This window comes from Heloderma suspectum, chromosome 4, assembly GCF_057233095.1.
Source record: "Heloderma suspectum isolate Gila_16-S chromosome 4, 16-S_ref, whole genome shotgun sequence".
Classification (NCBI taxonomy): Eukaryota; Metazoa; Chordata; class Lepidosauria; order Squamata; family Helodermatidae; genus Heloderma; species Heloderma suspectum.
This window is the reverse complement of record NC_139461.1, coordinates 234,710,187-234,729,755: the sequence shown is the minus strand read 5'-3', so window position 1 is coordinate 234,729,755 and position 19,569 is coordinate 234,710,187. Positions and strand designations below refer to the sequence as shown.

Below are 19,569 nucleotides of genomic sequence, written 5' to 3'. Positions count from 1 at the left end.
TAAGACTGTGCATCTATACTGTGGATTAAGGCTCCAGTGCAGTGCCTGCCTGCCTGCCTGCCTGATACGGCACTGGTGTAAAGGTGAATGCCATTTTGGTCCATATGCATCCCTGGCCATAGCTTCTGTTTTTAGCCTTCCCTGTTTAAGAGTCAGGAGAGAATTACATGATGGCTCTTTCCCACTTCTTTTGCCCTGATAAGCTAGCAATTGAAGAATATGTTTAAAGAGCACAGTGAATATTGTTGTTGTTTCTTTTCAGTGGCAAATAGAACTAATTATTGACCAAGGAAGAAGTTAGTGACTGTCACACTGTATTGAACCCAATTTCCCTGTGTTTGAGTGCAGATGATACTAGACAGTTACTATATGAATGGAGAAGGTTTAATGCAGATCACAATCAGTGTTCACATGCGCTAAAAAAAAATCTAATATGCTGTTGACACAGTCTTCGGGTGCTTCTATATGTTAGACCATTAGGGTGTGGAGGTCGGGGAGGAGGGCTTTGTAAACAGCATGTTTCTCTGAATAAAAAACGTAGCCCATAACTACCGTGTCTCTGTTGTGGTTTCATGACTGGCTTATCAGGCTTTCTTAGTTCTCAAGAAAATTACATAGTATATTTTTGGAGTTGTGCAAACAGGGCAGCTGGAATATTAGTAAGGAATTTGGGGTGTGCAGGAATATAGCACTTTACTGAAGGTAAAAAAAACAAGTGCCCAGGGAGGCAATACTCTTTTAATAGTGAGCTGTAGACATACCCCCTACCAAATACCCATATCAATTGGAACAACCCACATACCTTTGCTGTTGCAGTGATGCAAGGTAAGCAGTATGATAACTTTCAGTGCTGAGAACAAACATGATAGTAGTGGTGGAGAACGGTTTGGAGAAAAAGAGCATGTTGAGGGTACTTTTACTGAAGTATAGATTGATTGATTTACCTTAAGTTTCCTATAGGGATGGTTGTCTTAAACATTTCCTTGTCTTTGTTTCAGTGCATCCATTTATCTTAGGACACTGCAGTTTCTACATGGCCATAATAATATTTATATAGTACTTTCCCCAAGAGTTTGTATGTTATCTCAGTAATACATATAACAAGCCTGTAGGATAGGACTGTATTATTATTCCTACATTACAGATGTGATGACTGAGACTGAGAATGGCTTGCTTAAGGGCCAAGCTAGGCATTTTGGCTGTACAGCCCATGTGATACAAGGTGGGTCATGCTGATTTCTTCTAAAACCAAGAGGGCTTATGTAAATCATAGCATGGGTGAATAAGATGGATACTCAACTCTCCCTCCACACTGCCTCCCCTCTTAGGGCTCCTTCACACTGAGCTTTTATCCTGCAATTGAGATTGCTCCTTCACGGAAGTCTGCGGGCTCTCTACATGATGCCGTGATTCAAGGTGTCTCCTGCACTAAATGCCGTTTGTTCCATTTTTAAATAGATTGTAGATAATGAGCTATCAAATTACCCCGTTGTGTTCTGCTTCAGTTTCCTCTGTGAAAAGAGTAAAAGCTGCAAGAAGAGGAGCAAGATCAATGAAAAATAATGGAAGACTCAGATATGGGGAGAAGGGGTGGGGGAAAAGGAAGCATATGAAAAAGGAGTCGTTGTGATCCTGCATTTAAAATGGAAGTAGAAAACCCCATTTTAAATGCAGGGTTTTAGGCTGGTGTAGAGATGCCCACAAACCACTTCTCTCCAGCCTTTTATCCCCACTCTTGGTGGGGCTGTGGTGTGGGAAGTAACCATCACTAGGAGAATACACTGTGGGGAGAAGCAGTTTTGTGGAGGAAAGTGCACTTTATAGGAAATTGGCATGATCTACATCGTAGATCATTTACTTCATCCTCCACTTTCTCAGATGAAAATGTACAGTAAATCAAGTTTTTCACCTGGAATAAATGAAGGACATAAAAAAATTTTCTACACTTTTATTTATGTTGATTGGGGTCTTGAAGGGGAGGCATAAATACTTTAATGCAGTGTGGATTCTCTTTTGTGTTTGCTAAAATTCATTGATGCCCTTACCTACACAAATTGCTTCTGTTGTACCATGACAAAATAAAGGATGAATATTTCTATTTCTTTGCTTTGAGCTCTGCAGAATTGGTGAGGGTTGTTTCTGTGTTTTTGGTAGCTTGTAGGAACTGACCCAGAAGAAGTTAGTTTGGAACTGATTCAGAAGAAGAAGGTAGTTTGTAGGAGCTGACTCAGAAGAATAATTCTCTTTCCAGTTTCTGAATCCATTCTAGGTGTGTCCTGAGATTGGGGCAGTTCAGTTCAGCATTGTACATCCCTCCTCCTCCTCCCTTAAAGCAATGAAATATGGATTGATATTTACAGAGAAGCAGGAAATATTGTTGAAATTTTATTCAAAGGCAATTAATGTTTCTTTAAACCAGATTTAGTATTGTGTTATATTTTGCATGAGTATTTGGTGTTCAGCTGATTTGAAAAAGCTTGTGATTGCCAAGATATACTAAATCATATTTTCTGGCAGAGAAAATATACAAGATGCAGCATGATATTACACCCACTTTGCCATCAGATGAAAAAGTAATCTCTGGGTTTCAGCCAAGCCCTGCTTGTTTGGATAGTGACAATAAAAGGAAGGAAGGAATATAATTATATTATATGGGCATGACAGAGGCTTTGCAGGATTCACTGTGGTCTGTTAGTCATTTAGAGGACTAAAAAGAAAAATCCACCCTTTTCTCGGAAAGTTCAATACATTTGCCCACAGGTTGATTGTAGCTTAAGAGTTCAAGACAATTTGGAGTGGGTCTTATGCCAGCCCAACTGATCTGATTCGAAAGTAAACTGAATATTTTACATTCCATTAGATAGTGCAGTTCATTAAGTTTGGGATCATTCTAAGCTGGTTAAATAGTGAAGAATGTGGCTGTTCAGCTGAGTAGATAATTTTCTTGAGCCCCAAATATATGTTGGTTTTGGAGACAGGGTACTGCAGCCAGTGGCTATGATCTATGTTTTGTGCGCAACAGCTTCAAAAGAGGTTAATGTACACATTCTTGTCAGCATTACTCCTGGGTGGTGTTCTATTAAGATGAAGCTCCTTTGCAAGGCTAAATATCCTTTCCTTGTTCTTGTTCTCCTCACAGGATTCCACCTGAGTGGTACGGTTACAGAGTCTGCCACTGCAACAGAACCAGAAATGACCTACAAAGTGGCCATCAGCTTCGACCGGTGCAAAATAACTTCTGTGACATGTGGTTGTGGGAACAAGGACATTTTTTACTGTGCTCATGTTGTGGCACTCTCGCTGTACAGGATACGCAAGCCTGATCAGGTCAAACTCCGTCTTCCTATCTCAGAAACCCTTTTCCAAATGAACAGGGACCAGCTCCAAAAGTTTGTTCAGTATTTGATCACAGCCCACCACACTGAAGTGCTCCCGACAGCCCAGAAGCTGGCTGACGAAATCTTGTCCTCCAACTCTGAAATCAATCAAGTGCATGGTAAGTCTGCCTGGTAAAAATAAAAACCAACTCTGATCAATCCTCAAAGCAGCATGTAACCCAGCCAATGAATAACTGCTACACAGTAGTAAGAGAGTGTAACTGGGGTTTTAAATCTTGTGCTTGTTAATGTTCCAGTACAAAATGCTGTCAGTAATCTGGACCTTCTTCATGAAGGAAGAGCTGGTTATTAGAGCCAAACTGGCAGTTGGCTGTGTGAGTAGCAGTCCCAGATAGAAGAGGCGACATTGAGACAAATATTAATTGAGAGTTACATTGAATCAACAGCCTGAGCACAGCCTGAGCACAACCTGAAGGCCTGAAGCACCTCACCTTTCATGGCTCCTTTTCTGGTTTGCTGAGTCACTTACACCATACATTCCCATGCCTTGCAAACCAATATATCTTTGCTTGGGTGATGAGATGGAGAAATGGTGTTGTGGGGGTTAATTAATGCCCATCAAATACCTTGAAGGTGAAAAGTCCTGTAGGAGAGAGAGGGGGGGAGAGAGTGTGTGTATCATTATTCACAGCCAGTGGGCCTATTCACACATCATGCCAGACCACCATGGCTTAATTTACCTGTGGGAACTATTGTGTCATGCTGGGCACCCATGGGTGCCTGGCTTGCCATGTCATATGAACCTAGATGACAGGGGTTGTTTGAGAGTTAGACAACCCTTAAATAACCTTGAATCAAGCCATGGGTTATTTGAGGGCTGTCTAACCCTCAGTGCCTGCCACCTGGATTCACATGACATATCAAGCTGGTCACCCGCGTGTGTCATGCAAAAATGACATCTGTGGGTGCCCAGCAAGACATGGTAGCCCCCACAAATTAAGCCACAGTTGGCTATTGTGTTGTACAAACCAGGTCAATGGGAACATAGGAAGCTGCCCTATTTGTGCCCAAGTGGTATTTGGTCCATCTAGCTCGCAGTTATCTGCACTTACTGGCAGTGGCTGCCCAGGGTTTCAAACAGGAGTCTTTCCCTAGCCCTTCCTGGAGATGTTGGGGATTGAACCTCAGACCTTTGGCATGGAAAGCATGTGCTCTGCCACTGAGCCACAATCTTAAAATGGGCCTGGATATTTGAGTATAGCATGTATGTGATTGTGATACTTTCATGACAGCCTGCTGGAGCCAGGAAGAATGGTGTGATGGCTGCAGGTCCTAAAAGGTTAAGAAAACCTTTATTCTTAACGATGTAGCTATAGATGGACAAGTGTTTTTAGTTTCCCATTCATGCTCAGGATCTAGCTGCTCCATGCCTAACATGGAGTTTGCCTTTTTGACAGTGGCCTCACACTGGGTTGACATCTTCATTGAGCTGTCCACCACAACCCCAAGATCTCTTTCCTGATCAGTCACCGCTAGCTCATATCCCATCAGACTATATTTGAAGTTGGGATTTTTTGCCCCAGTGTGCATCTCTTTACATTTGCTTACACTGAACTGCATTTGCCATTGAGATGCCCTTTCTCCCAGTTTGGAGAGATCCTTTTGGAGCTCTTCACAATCCCTTTTTGTTTTAACCACTCTCAGTAACTTGGTGTCATCCACAAACTTGGCCACTTCACTGCTCACTCCTAATCCCAGATCATTTATGAACAGGTTGAAAAGCATTGGTCCTAATACAGATCTCTGTGGGACCCCACTATTTACTTCCCTCCATTGGGAGAATTTACCATTTATCCCTACTCTCTGCTTTCTGTTCTTTAGCTAGTTACTCATCCATAAGAGGGCCTGTCCTGTTATTCCATAACTGCTAAGTTTGCTCAGGAGTCTTTGGTGAGAGACTTTGTCAAAAGCCTTTTGGAAGTCCAACTGAAGGGAGTTGTAGTCCAACACATCTGCAGGGCATCAGGTTGGGGAAGGCTGGTTCAGATCAATCCATCTTTACAATAGGATCCTATGACCTGGGCAGATAGTCCATGTTCCAAAGGATGCTGGTAGCTGTGCAAGTCCCTCCTCTGTTCCATAGCCACTGGGGTGTAGAGGTCTTATGCCTCAGCATGTTCCTGCGTGGGGATTTGTGAGCTGCCATGGTGCTAGCAGAAGGAACCCCGAGGCTTGTTGACTGTGATACTCAGAGAACAGAAAACAGTGTTATTTCTGTTTGTAGATATTTTGAAGTGAGGAGGAGTGATTCTTTAAAAAAAAATCTTCACTTTAGATCCTAGCTAATTATCTTAAGATGACCAAACAGCTCATATTCACAGCACCTCCTTGGAAACATGTTAACTGCCAAATGCGAAGCCTGTAACCCTTGAACCTCATTGATGACACACAAGACATGCTTCCTAGGGTAGGATTAAAGATCTTCCATGCTTTGGCATTGATTAGGAAGAAACAAATCCCAACTCAATGGATTTCTCCCTGCATGTCATCATTCAGACATGGCTCAAAGAACTTGAGATATATCACCTGTCCCCCAGGCTGACTTGTACGTTAAATGGCTTAAACATCTGGACAGTAATATGGGCAATGAATTTCCAAAATGGAAAATGTTCTGGAAATGTTTTCAGTGCTTTATGTTTCCACAGAAAAAAAATTGTTCCATAAGTTCATTAGTAACAACGAAAGGATGCCAATTGCAAACACAATATTAGGCAATCTTGGTAGTTCCAAGGTGTAGATGAGTGGTTGTCAGCATATCATCCACAGTTCTTTGGGATGCTAAAATTTATTCGTGTGTCAACAGTTTTCAGTACCTTTGTTTTTTAAATGTAAACAATGTTCATGCTTTTGTCTTTAAATTTTTACAAGTATTCCAATAAATATTTCTATATAAGGGGCAGTATCCTATGCTGCCTATGCGCCAGCGGAACCCATTGCTGGCACAATGGGAAGCTAACACTTCCTAAAGCAACTGGAAATGAACTGAAATGCTTGTTCTTATGCAGAAGGGAGCTCTGTTCACATTTCCTGATATGGAAACAATTGTTTCGGCTCATTTCCGGGATTGCTATAGGAAGCACTTATTTCCTATAGCAGTGGTGGTGGGTTCAACTGGCACAACATAATCAATGAAGGTTCATGGGCAGCATTGGATACTGCCCAATGTAACACCTAAATCTCATTAAGTGTGCTTTAATTTTTTCTCAAATATTTTAGATCTAATAGTTGTGGTGAACTGGGACAAAAACATTACATGGAGTACTTTTTTAGCTTTATTTACTAAATATACGTAAAATAACGTGCTAAATTAGATCACTCTCTAGGGAATCAGAAATTTTTCCAATACAAATTGCCTTTGGCAAATTAGCCTAATTTACATAGGAAAATTTTCCATTTCAAAGTTTTCCAGAAAACCCACATCACTACATCTAGGACACCTCTTCCCAAGTCCAGTATGTCTTATAAGCTTGATTAGTAATGTAAACATGGATGTACAGACTCACTGGAATCCCATCATGAGAATACACTGGGGGATGTGGAGGAATGGAAGATGCACATTATTGAGCAAAATGATAGTTTTGCTCAAAATGAAGAGGCTCACTGTTAAATATTGAAGGGGAACAAATCTGCTAGCTGTAATTAGGAACTTCACAAACCTCATACAGCTTCCAGTTTTTCCTTGTACTCTGATCTTGAATTTATTATTAGTAGCTGCTTTCAGTTAAGTTTGTACTTTCCTAGGTCAGATAAGATTCTCAGGCATGTAGAATATATTGGATCTGCCCCTTAACTGCAACTGCAACCCCCTGTGTATCTCCCTCTCCTCCCCTCTCCTCCCCTGTAACATCTGTGATGTTGGGATGTATGAGTTTGGTACTGTTGTGTGCAATGTTGATGGCATATTGTTAGAGATGTAAGAGAGAGAATTAGTGAGTTGGAGATTTGCCTTCGTTTTTAGGCTTGCTGTAGTCTTAGAAATTAGCGAATTTTCTTTGGAATATATGCTTTTCCTTTCAGTAAAATTGTAATAAGCACCCATTTTTCTGATTTGTGTATTTGATATTGCTGCTACAGCCTAAAAAAATTTCCAAGTCAAAAGGTGCTTATAGCAAATGGTAATACTGAGGTTAAGCTCTGGGCCTGCTCTATCAGCAACAGCTTTTGCTTGCCATATGTTGCCCTCACTCCATCCTACCCACTCAACTGTGGCTCATTTCTATGGTATGCCTTTCCTGCTCTCACCAGTGTGTTTCTCCTTTCCCTGTAGGCATCACCTTCTGCAAGAGCTCTGTCTGAAGGATCCCATTCATCATGATCACCCCTCCCCTCTATGGTACACTACTGCCCCCACCCCATCTAAATAAGCACCCTTGAAATATCTCTGACACCTTCCCTTGCCTCTTGTGGTGAAGTGATACGAGCACTAGGCATAAGTGGATCCCCCAGGAGAAGAGAGGAAGGAGCTGTTCTTTGAAAATTGGGTTATATTGGACAACAGCTGCTCTAGGGCAGGAAAAGCAAAGGTGATAGTGCGAGAATGTGCATGAGGGTAAAGGTTTGGCATCACACCTTGAACCTCCTAATGGCCTCCAGGCATTTTTCCTCTTTGCCTTTTCTTCCTCCATTCTTGCCCCTTGGCTTGAGGGTTAAGTTACCATGTGTATCCATTGGAAAGTTGCCAGTAAGAAGGGGGAGGCTCAGGTAAGGGACGTACTAGGTGGATGGAGGCATGAGCTTTCAAGGAAGCTGCTGCATGAATTACTCAAGAGCTCCCCTGCAGAAGCACCTGAGTTGTTGTTTTAAGAGCTCTGTGGCCACTGTTAGCCTAATCAATATTTAAATACTCATTTCAGGTTGATTCAGCTGATCACTTCCCACTTGGCCTGACTAGGCTTTTAAAAATATGAGCTTGATTCCAAGTGCACTTAATTCCTTAGCAAAGTTCTACTTTTGGCGTTTACCTTAGAGAAATCCTCAGATCAAATGTTACGAACGTCTATGTCTGCCCAAATAAATCAAGCATTTAGTATATCCCTCCCCAAACTGGTGTCCTCCAGATGTGTTGGACTACAACCCCATAATTCCCAGTCAGCATAGTCATACTGGATGGGAATGATGGGGATTGTAGCCCAACACCTCTGGATCGTATCAGTTTGGGGAAGGTAGTATAAATTCAACCTGACAGAGGCCAGCTTTGTCTGATAGCCTGATAGCTCTAGTTGTAAATGTTGTGCAGTGAATTCAGAACATATTTTCATATGGGACAGAATGGAAGTGTAAGTCTTTCTCCTAGAGTTTGTTTACATAGTAGGAGATCACGAGTTTCTTTCAGATGTTTTTATCTTTAATTGACAACCTCAGCTCTGGTTCTGCTAGTATACCTTTGGAGATCCATGCAGTTTGAAGGATTGCTCACACCCGATTTTCTCTGCATCTTCCCTCTCCTGTTCTTATGTTGTGTAGGTACTGACCATGGTGGTGCTTATATGGTAATTTGCTGCAAAAAGTGAAACAACTTGCCAAGGTGAGGAATCATAGAATCATAGAATAGCAGGGTTGGAAGGGGCCTATAAGCCAATCAAGTCCAACCTCCTGCTCAGTGCAGGAATCCAAGTCAAAGTGTTGAGCTTGTTAGGGATAGATGACTTCGTGGCCATCCAGCAGCCACCCCCAGAGCTTATCAGGGAAAAACCAGATTTCCTGAGACTGCTTAAAGTCTGATTCTTTTTCTTAAGTCAGGTTCTTCCCGGTATAGTTGCTGTGTGCCCCAACCCCCACACTGACCTCTGGTATGCTAGCCCTGCCCAGGGGTGTGCCTTCCACCATGACTCTGGTCAAGGGGTGTTTCCTTTGTGTTTCCCATCCCTGCACAAACCATTTAGTGTCTACTCAGAAGTAACTCCCATTGTGCTCAATGAGGTTTGTCCCCTGAATGCCCTCATCAGAATGTACAGAGATCCCCCTCAGTTGAAATCGCACAGTTTAAAGCACATTCCCTAAATGCTCTAAAGTGCGATCTTGAGGCTCCTGATTCTCTGTGGCTTGGTTTATTGCCTTACGAAGTAACTACTTCACAGCTTCATTATAGAGATCCTGTGGTTAGAAAGGGGGCTGGTTTCCCATCCCTGTGTTCTCCCCCCACCTGCCTTTCCCAGCACAAGCATATGTGTGTCTACTCAGAAGTAACTCCCTTTGTGCTCAGTGAGGCTTGCTGTTGAAGTGCAGGTGCATCTGGACCTTCAGGGAAAAGGAGAAAGGGGAGAAGAGGGGAGGGAAGTCTCTCTTATTGGTTGAGCAGCCCCTGCCAGTCAGATGACATTCACTCCTACCCCCCACCCCCACCCCCACCTGGAAGTATTTTCATAGAATCATAGAATAGTAGGGTTGGAAGGGGCCTACAAGGCCATCGAGTCCAACCCCCTGCTGAATGCTCTGTGTTCTGAACTCAGTGTTCTGTGAAGCGACTTATATTGGTGCGGAGCACTCGCTTGCGGAGCCCCGCATGGACCAAAGCACAGCAAAGCTGACTCCTTTTTAAAAACCCAGTACTCCTCCATTCGCTTCCCCTTATGTTGTCATGGAGAAAGACCCCCTGTAATATTTCAGGCATCTCTTCCTCATGGTTAACTCTCTGTAACCTTGTGTGTTCTGTAAGCAAGAACGAGGCAGAAACTTCTAGGGGCTGTTATCTCTCAAAAATTCATTGTGTAAACAGACCCCTGGAGAATGTCTGGAAAGCTGACCTGATTTTGAAAACAGAAATGTTGTTGTATGAGTGACTGTTTAAGCCATCTCCAGACCTTCTCTTTGTTCTGTCCTCAATCAGCTTGGAGCTAAGAATTGCCCATTGTCAGCCTGGATTATCATTTGCCACTGGCTGACTTAACCACATGTTAATATTGGCAAAAGGAAATTGACAGTACATCTTATTAATATTTCAACATGTCACAAATTCCTTTGTTTACTCTAAAATGTGAGTTCATTTTTCCACTGTAGTTTGTAGTAAGTACATTAGCATCATCTCTGTAAATGTGTGTGACAGAGCTTGAATCTCTGATACAAAAGCAAAATTACCAATTACTGATTGGTAATTAAATTTCTGCTCCCCCCCTTAATTGCAGGAATCATTGCAGTTTAATTAACAGTAAGCTCAAAATACAAAATTGGAATGAAATAAAATTATAGTTAACACCCAAGAGTTTAAGCTATGTTCTGCCTTTTGGGTTCTGTTTATTTTAACATGGATTCTTAGAAACAAACACCAAAAAACCCCAACAAATTAATATTGAGTTGTTGTTTTGCTCACTGTCATGTTTAAAAAACTGAATAATTTGTGGTTCACTATGTAAATAATATGGCAAAACTTCATTTTCAGAGCTGACAAGATTCTTGTACTTATTGATGTCATTAGGGAGTGCAGGTCCTCAAAACCTTTGCAAACCAGATAATTAGATAACAGCTCCTACTAATGTAAGTGCAGGTGAAGAAAGTTTTTTATAATGGAGCAGAATGTCAGAAGTTTTTCCCATTTGTGGCTGGACAGTAACCTTAGCCCGCTGTTTAAAGTGGTTAGGAACAATTTGGCAATGTGAGCTCTGGGTGAAGGCTGTTCTGCTAACCCGAAGCCCATCAGCCATTTTGAAACTAGTAATAGTAGGCCAGTGCAGTAGGAGTAGGAGGAAACCAGTGTTTTCCTCTTTTAGGGTGCAAACCCTGCCCTGGGACTTGGTTGGCAAATCTCTTGTGCTGATTCTTTTAAAGGTTTAGGAAAATAGATATAATGTATCTTGTCAGATAAAAACAGATGCCTGTAGCTGGCAAAACTGCTTTGCCATAGCACCCTGCCTTTATAATTCTTGTGAAGCAGCTGGTTTCCTTTTGATGGGCGGATTACAATATGATTGTTCTTGGTGTAATATTATAATATATGGCATTTGCTCCATAAGTGGTATCTTTCGAGTCAAACTCCTGCAGGAAATTCTTGGTGTTCCTTGGTATCCCACTCATCATCTGGACAATCAGGGCAGCATTTACTAAGCAGAAACCTCTGAATGGGAGTAGAGATGGACTTTTAGGGCACTTCTACACCAGCCTAAAATCCTGCATTTAAAACAGGGCTTTCTGCTTCCATTTTAAATGCAGGATCACCACTGACTCCCTTTACATGCGCTTTCTCCCCCTTCTCCCAGTATCTGAGTCTTCCATTATCTTTCATTCACCTCTCCCCTCTTCTTGCTGCTTTAACTCTTTCCATGGAGGAAACTGAAGCGAAACACAACGGGGTAATTTGATAGCTCATTATCTGCCATTTGTTTAAAAATGGAGCAAAGGGCATTTAGTGCAGGAGGATCAGGGCATCATGCAAAGAGCCCACACACTTCTGTGAAGGAGCAATCTCAGTCACAGGATAAAAGCTCCGAGTGATGAAGTCCTTACTGATGAGGAGAATGCCAGTGAAATAAATTGAACTGGGAAGTGCTGTAGCCATTGTTTTCCTTCTTCTGCCAGTGTCTTGCTCTTCCAGAGATGACCTCGTTACTCACTGAAGTGTAGCAATAAGCGTGAGGCAAGTGGGTTAAAGTTCAACGGAGCAAGCTGCAGGCACCATGATCTTTCATTGTCACGATTTTTCACCCAGGAATTTCTGTGCACACAGCCAGCCTGGTGTAGGGAGCTTGTTTGTTGCTGTTGTTGTTAGTTAATGTCAGACATCCAGATGCGGAGATGCTGATAATTTTTACAAAGTAGCAGCATTACAATGCTGCCTTTGAAGCATTTCAAAGGTTTGAAAATGGAATCTATTTTTTTTCCTGCCTTGTGCAAATTGACTGCACCATGACAATGTGGAATGCTTTCTAATTTCACGGGAGTGCTCTACAACCAAGTGCTTCATAAATATTGCTTTGTCCTCTCCAAGTGCAAGGTGCATTTTTTCTGGTGACTTCAAAGAGGTAAGAAAAGCCTGTCAGCTCTGCATCCTTCATTTTTGAGCTTTGCTCCTTTTGGCTCTGCAAAGTTTTTTATTCAGTCTTGTGGCATTAGGATCCTCTACAAGGAAGCAGTTAATTGTGCAAGGCACAGCAGCTAGGCGACCAGCTGCTCTTGCAGACCAATTGCATGCCTTGCAGCATTGCTGAATACAGGCCTGGAACACGAGGCACTGAATGTATGGGAGTGTGGAAGGACTAATCAGAAGTATTTTGAGAAACAAAAAGGGGATGATGTGAGGCTTTAGGAAAAAGAAACAGAAGCCTATTCTTTGGAAGCATGATTATTCTTCCTTAATAAAACACTCTGGTTAAGCAGTTAAGAGTCTGGGTCCTGTGCTTGGAGTGGCTGGCATTGCACAGGAGAAGAGTTACTTGCAGAAGTGAAACTTAACAATCTCCAGGGGCTGTATTTATCTAAAGAGATGTGAGATATCTTAAACAGAATCTAAAGCAAGATGATTCTCCTAAGCCACTGGGAACCAGTCACCCATTAAGTGCAATTCCAGGGACCTGTAATCTCAATGATTCCTCCCTGAATGCATTCAGAAGTAGGCAGGCATGCTTACAGCACACACGCACGCGTGTACCCCCCCCCACACACACATGCACTGGTCACATGCATGGAACCTCAGATCATCCAGAAATAACAGGCTGTGCCTGGCTTAGCAGAATTTTTTCAGCTATTTCCTTCTGTTCTCTCCTGCTGCTGGATGAAGGGAGGAATACAATTTCCCATCCAACAGCAGAAGGCTGAGCCATGGATGCTCTTGCCATAGGTAATCAGGAAACAGTCTGTTACGTAGCACCAATTCTGGGACCAGGAGATGAAAAACACTAAATTGCATTTTTCCTCGATAATTCTTGGTTTTCTCCAAGGTGCCTTTTATGCTTACTCTTCACTTTCCCCATTGCATAGAGTGGTAGCACAAAGGCATATAGGGCTGCTTAAAAACTTATTTTTATTTTCACTTCCATCACTTTGGGTTGGCTTGCACACACTAGTCAGTGTGGATATTGGTCCAGAATGCCATGTGACAAGCGATTGGCTATCCTGGCAACACCTGTCCAATGAGCCCCTATTAGCTACAGCCATGTGATACCATCAGCAGTTATTTTGTTCATTCTGGGAAAAAGATAATGCAAAAGTGATTGAAGAGAATGTTTTCTATGGTCCTGCCATCACTAGCCTTACATTGCTTTCAGGCTTTGGTCGTGATCCTGCTTCACACAATTCTTTGTTGAGTCCTCCTTGAAATAGCAGTCCCCCAGTCCATTGGCTAGGATTAAATTGTGTGAGAGATACTGCATGTTTTCTATTTGGTCATCTCCTAACATTTCATGAAGCTCACTAGCCTCCCTACATCTAGCAACTGAATGTTGCTTATACAGAGTGTACTCACTGGCTGGGTTGGAGATGCTTTAGAGAGATGGTTTCTCTCTGCTGAGATATACTAAAGGCAGTCACAGAAGAAGAGCTGAGTATGAATCGGCACATGAAGACCGACTGTAAATATGGAGGGAGCCATCCAGGCTATCACAGGGCCTGGGGGTATTTACACAGCAGATCTGGGGCATCAACCCAAAGTGATGTGTTATACAGCTCTGGGGAGCCCAGCAGGGATTTGTACTTACTAGTGCATTTCAAGAGAATTTATTCTCGGCTGTGCCGAGAATAAATGAATGGCAGTACTAGAAGTGTTGTACCTATTATGGAGGCATGGAATTGATAATTTCTCCTCCACTGTTGTTTGGTGTTGTCATTCCTTCACTTTGGAGAGCTCATTCTAGTCAATCAGCTTCTAATGCCCCTACAGTGTAGCAATGCTTGTTCTTCATTAAAAATAAAAAAAATATTGTGAAAATACTGCAGTGCTGTTTTGTACAAGAGAATAATTTTAATTGTTCCTCCTTTCTTTTAATGATGATGATGATACCTGAATGAAATAAGATGCTATCCTCTTAATAAATGAAAGTGGTTGGGTGGAGTGAGCGGGAACAGTAAGCCATTCCACTGCTGTGATGCCTCTGGACATGGCTTCTTTTAATAGCTGGGCTTTTCTTGCCACAGGTGCACCAGACCCCACCGCAGGGGCCAGCATTGATGACGAGAATTGCTGGCATTTGGATGAGGAACAGGTTCGAGAGCAGGTGAAACTGTTCCTCTCCCAAGGAGGGTACTATGGTTCTGGGAAGCAACTCAATTCCATGTTTGCTAAGGTGAGGACTGGCTTCCCTTTTTTCCCCCTTTGGCAAAACCTCAGCACCCGTCTAACTTGTTTATAGAATTCCCATTCCTTGCAACACTCTCTTCTGCAAGCTCCAGGAATCAGCTTCTGGTACTTGTAAGGTTTCATCCCTTACACCTTTCCAGAGACTGAGCTGGCATTTGCATGGTTTAGATGGCACTTGCTCATTGGTCACTAGGGATCAGAGAGAATACACCAGGTTACATCTTTTCCCTTCCTCCCAATTAGTTTGTCACTAGATATGTCCATCCAGAAGAATTATAAAAGAATTGTACATACTTGGCGTCCCGAGTGCAGATATTTCTAGTGTATTTTATCACTCAGGATATTATGGTAATGTTGAGTGTATGAGTGTGTACTATGTGTCTGTTGAGGGAAGGGTCACTTGTCACATGAATGTAAGTTCCAGTAGTTCAAAGTGATTAGTCTAAAAGTATTTGGCATACTAAGATTGCACTGAGACATAACAATAAGCTATCATTATGTGAATGATCCTTGGGCTAAGGTGCTATCCCCTTCTTCTCTTCTCATCTGGCAATGTCATAAGGAGGAGATTAGAAACTTTCAGTGCCATTTTCAAATTAACTGCAGTTTAGTATTACATCCAAACCCTAAGCTGGGGTTAATCTTAACTATGGTTTATTGAAACAAGTCAGCTTCGTAAACCACAGTTTGAAGTTGGCTTCTTTCAGTAAACCATAGTTAACTGAAATTTGTCCAGGTTTGGACGTAATGCTAAACTGAGGTTAGTTAAAAATGGAAGTGAAAGTTTCCATTCTCTTCCTCGTCACAGTGCTGGAGGATGAGAAGGGAGGGGCAAGCTGATGAGTCTGAGGCTCATTCATGTAAACATAAACCATAGTTTAGGTCTGAATGCTGCCTAAGTATTATAAATATCAATGACCTGCATAAATTGTCAAATGTATGTTAATTTAAATGGTTAAATTTTATTTTATAGCTTAGGCACAAACAGTCTGAATATACTTGCCCAAGCAAATGCAAAAAGGAGTTTTTTCATCATTCGCAAGTGTTTGACATTGCAATCTGTATAATAAAAGTTCTAAAGCAGTTGTTTCCGTTTCCCTTTTTGATAGCAATGAGAATTTCCAAAAATGATAACCTGAGATCACTTAAATTATTATTTGTTTTATAGTTTTTCTCCCCTGTTCAAGCAAAACAAAGAATATTGCATGAATATTCTTACAGTCCTTACTCTCAAGTGTCCCAATCAATCCATGTTGCTCGACATTTTGAGACATCATTGCTCTTCATTCTGGACTACTGGAATTTTGGAGAAATTATCCCAGTATATGTTTTAAGACTTCCAGGGATGGTGATTCTGAACTTGGCCTGGATAACCTGTTCTGTAGCATTTGATTTAAATCTTCCTCCTTCAATTAGAGCCCATTCCCCTTCTTCTCTTGCAGCAGGTTGCTAGATGAGAAAAGTCAATCAAAATTATGCTTGTTTAAAGGGCTAGGCAGCAGTATTGCAACCAAAACTCTCCCCACGACCTGAGTTTGATCCCAGTGGAAGCTGGGTCTCAGGTAGCTGGCTCAGGTCGACTCAGCCCTCCATCCTTCTGAGGTCGGTAAAATGAGTACCCAGCTTGCTGGGGGAAAGGTAGTCATGACTGGGGAAGGCAATGGCAAACCACCCCGCTACAGTCTGCCATGAAAACGCCAGTGCAAGCGGCATCCCTCTAGGGGTCAGCAATGACCCGGTGTTTGCACAGGAGGAACCTTTCCTTTCCATACCAAGGTATCTTTTTTCCATTCAGAAATAGGAGAAAAGTCTGGAGTGAGAAGTCTGTTCCCCTCAGCCTTTAGGGATTTTCCCAATTCAGAGAAAAGGAAATAAGCTGATTCCTGAGCACTCTTACAGTGGGAATCAACGAACTCCCAGGTGCTTCTGGTGGGAGGGAGTTTGGAGGCTCAATAACCTACACAGCACTTGCATTCTATCTGCACTGTAAGCCATGCCTTGAATATGGTTGGTACAGTCCACACTGGGGGAGGCATGGGGGAATCACTGCCCCACCTCACACTGTACAGGTCTTCCACACTGCTTCCCATACTTCTCATTTAAATATCATGCTGTGAAGAATGAAGCAGAATCACCCATAGGAAGGAGATGAAGGGGCTTAAAATGTTCTGCCTGCTTGTTTTTCTCAAGAGTTTAAGTTAGGAATGAGGTTGAGTAAAAGGAAATGCTTAGATTTTCAAAGCAGGAATACCGTGGGAGTAGAGTACTGGTTGATTCGTTCTGCTGCAGTTAAAGCTTGTCTAACTTAAGTCACAGCCTACTCAAGGAGAAAAGGACAGTGCAGAGTGGAAGAATACTTCCCTGAGAATCAAGAGATAGACAGAACGTGCTGTTCTGCCTACATCTTGATTCTCAGGGAAGAGTTCTTCCACTCTGCATTGTCCTTTTCTCCTTGAGTAGGCTGTGACTTAAGTTAGACAAGGTTTGCTTCAGGGATAGGGAACCTGATTGGAGATAAGACGGTTTCCTTACTCCTCCATGCTGCATTTAGGCCTTTTAAAACCCTCCATTGGTGCCTGTGAAAGCTTTTAAAAAGCCTCCCCTTCCCAGTGCTGCAATTCCCCTTCAGAAATCGCCTCACTGTAACTGGGCTTTTAAAAATCCCACATTTTTATCAGGAGGTGGGAGTGTGTGTTTTGTGTGTGTTTTGTGTGTGTGTGAGAGAGAGAGAGAGAGAATGTGAGTGACAGTGTGGCTGGGGTCTTGGCAAGCACATTGTGGACCACATGCCAGCAGTGGGATGGTCCCACCCACTTGGGGTGGTCCTGGCAACGTTAAGATGCAGCGCCTGATGTGCTTGCCTAGAGCCACTTCAACCCTTGGGCCAAAAATGGTTCCCAACCCCTGGTTTACTTTTTAGTGCCGCATCTTCACCACCATATAGGCAGCATGTTGGCAAATTTCTTGCTATCTTCTTGTAGAAGTACACAATACCACTGAGATAGCTTTTGATTACCTGTAACATGCGAGTGCTGCGTGACGGAGTGAGCTCCCGTCTTCAGTCCCAGCTTCTGCCAACCTAGCAGTTCGAAAGCAAGAAATTGCAAGTAGATAAATAGGTACCGCCTCGGCGGGAAGGGTAACAGCGTTCCGTGCACCTCGGTGTTCAGTCATGCCGGCCACATGACCACGGAAGCGTCTTCGGACAGCGCTGGCTCTTCGGCTTAGAAACGGGATGAGCACCGCACCCTAGAGTCAGACACGACTGGTTGGGGACACCTTTACCTTTACCTTTAACATGCAAAAAGTTGTCCTTGTCTCCATTAAATGCATTCCACATGTAACTAAAACTACGCTGCACTTTCTCCTCTGCCCTAGGTCCGTGAAATGCTGCGCATGAGAGATTCCAATGGAGCCCGGATGTTGACACTAATAACTGAGCAGTTTATGGCAGACCCACGGCTTGCTCTCTGGAGACAGCAGGGAACAGGCATGACAGACAAATGCCGACAGCTCTGGGATGAACTGGGTGAGTTCCTGCATCTCTGTGCAGTTTGATGAAGGAGATCAGTTTGTCCAGCAATTTGTGATGGAGGAGGCCAGAGCTAGCCTGTGTGGAACACAAATCTGAAAGGCTGCAGGACGTTTGCTGATCTGCTCTGGGCAGATGGCTTCTGTGGAGAGTTAGAAGCTGTATGGAGCTAGGAATAGGCATTCTATAGGGGAGAGACAAGAGAGAGTGAGTGTGGGTTTTGGCAGTTGGTTCTAGAAATTAACTTTCCCCTTCAGATTTCAGAACAAAGGAAACTGCAGAGGTTTTCCCCTTCACCTGGGACCTTTTGCATACAAAGCATATGCTCCAGCACTGAGGTATTGCCCCTCCCCAAGGTATGATTTACCCACCGCCTTTCCCCAGTGCATGGGCTTATCTCAGAATTTAATATCTGAATTTGGGAAACTTTTGTCCTTCCATTCTTTTATCTGCATAGGAAATGAGTCAAGCATTGAGAGCTTGCTTGCCTGTAGGCCATATTTCTGCCTTTTAGCAGCCAGGGTACGTTCCTGCCACTGTTAGTTAGTGTGGCAGGGGCCTGTAGGCTGCCATGCAAACTGCCTCTTTGAACTTTGCTTGTGGCTTAAAACTGAGGAAAAGGTTTATGTTGTGAGACAGTCTGCCATAGCCTTTCAATTAGGAGATGGTGGCTGCATTTGGACATCATGATCAACCATGGGAATGAGCTGCAGCAAGCCTTGGGCACCCCTCTCCCTCTTCTCCTCTTCAGCTGTGAGAAGGATATTGGAAGCTTTCCATTTTTTAATTAATACTATGTCTGAAGCCTAAACTATGGTTAAACTATGGTTTGTTCAAGCATGTTAGCTTCATAACCCATGGTTTGAAGTTGACTTTTTTCAAACAGACCATAGTTAACATTAACCACAATTAAGATTAACCACAATTTGTTGGGTTCAGATAAAGCAAGTTGTGGTTAATCAAAAACAGAAGTGAACGCTTCTAAATTCCTTATCATTGTTGCATCAGAAGAGGAAAGAAGTGCACAAGCTCACTTGCTGAGGAGCTAGTAATGACCCTGCAAGCCAAGCAGCCTGCTGTCGCTCTTGACAAAACTGAATAGCATTTGATCCTGAACTATTACAGATTGGTGCTACAGCCTAGGCCTGAAGTTCAGCAAAGTTCGTACTGTTAGAGGTGATGAGGAGAATATTCTTGCCAAGCTGAACCCAGCATTGTTTAATCCAGGGATAGGCAACGTGTGGCTCTCCAGATGTTTTGGCCTACAACTCCCACCATCCCTCACCATTGGCTATGCTGGCTAGGGCTGATGGGAGTTGGAGGACAAAACATCTGGAGGGCCATGAGTTGCCCAATGCTGGTTTAATCTTTACAAGATATTTCTGTATGTATAATTTTAGAAAGGGTAGCATTGAGAG

At 42.8% G+C, this 19,569-nt stretch overlaps 1 protein-coding gene across 3 annotated transcripts in view; it reads left to right on the top strand.

Annotated features, from left to right (window-relative positions):
• Positions 1–19,569, top strand: part of ZSWIM5 (zinc finger SWIM-type containing 5) — a 196,868-nt gene that overhangs the window by 150,879 nt on the left and 26,420 nt on the right. For all 3 annotated transcript variants that reach the window (XM_084852659.1, XM_084852660.1, XM_084852658.1), the window contains 3 exons: positions 3,140–3,496; positions 14,457–14,605; positions 17,998–18,148. In XM_084852659.1, coding sequence (XP_084708785.1) covers positions 3,140–3,496; positions 14,457–14,605; positions 17,998–18,148 — 657 coding nt within the window. The remainder of the gene's footprint in view (positions 1–3,139; positions 3,497–14,456; positions 14,606–17,997; positions 18,149–19,569) is intronic.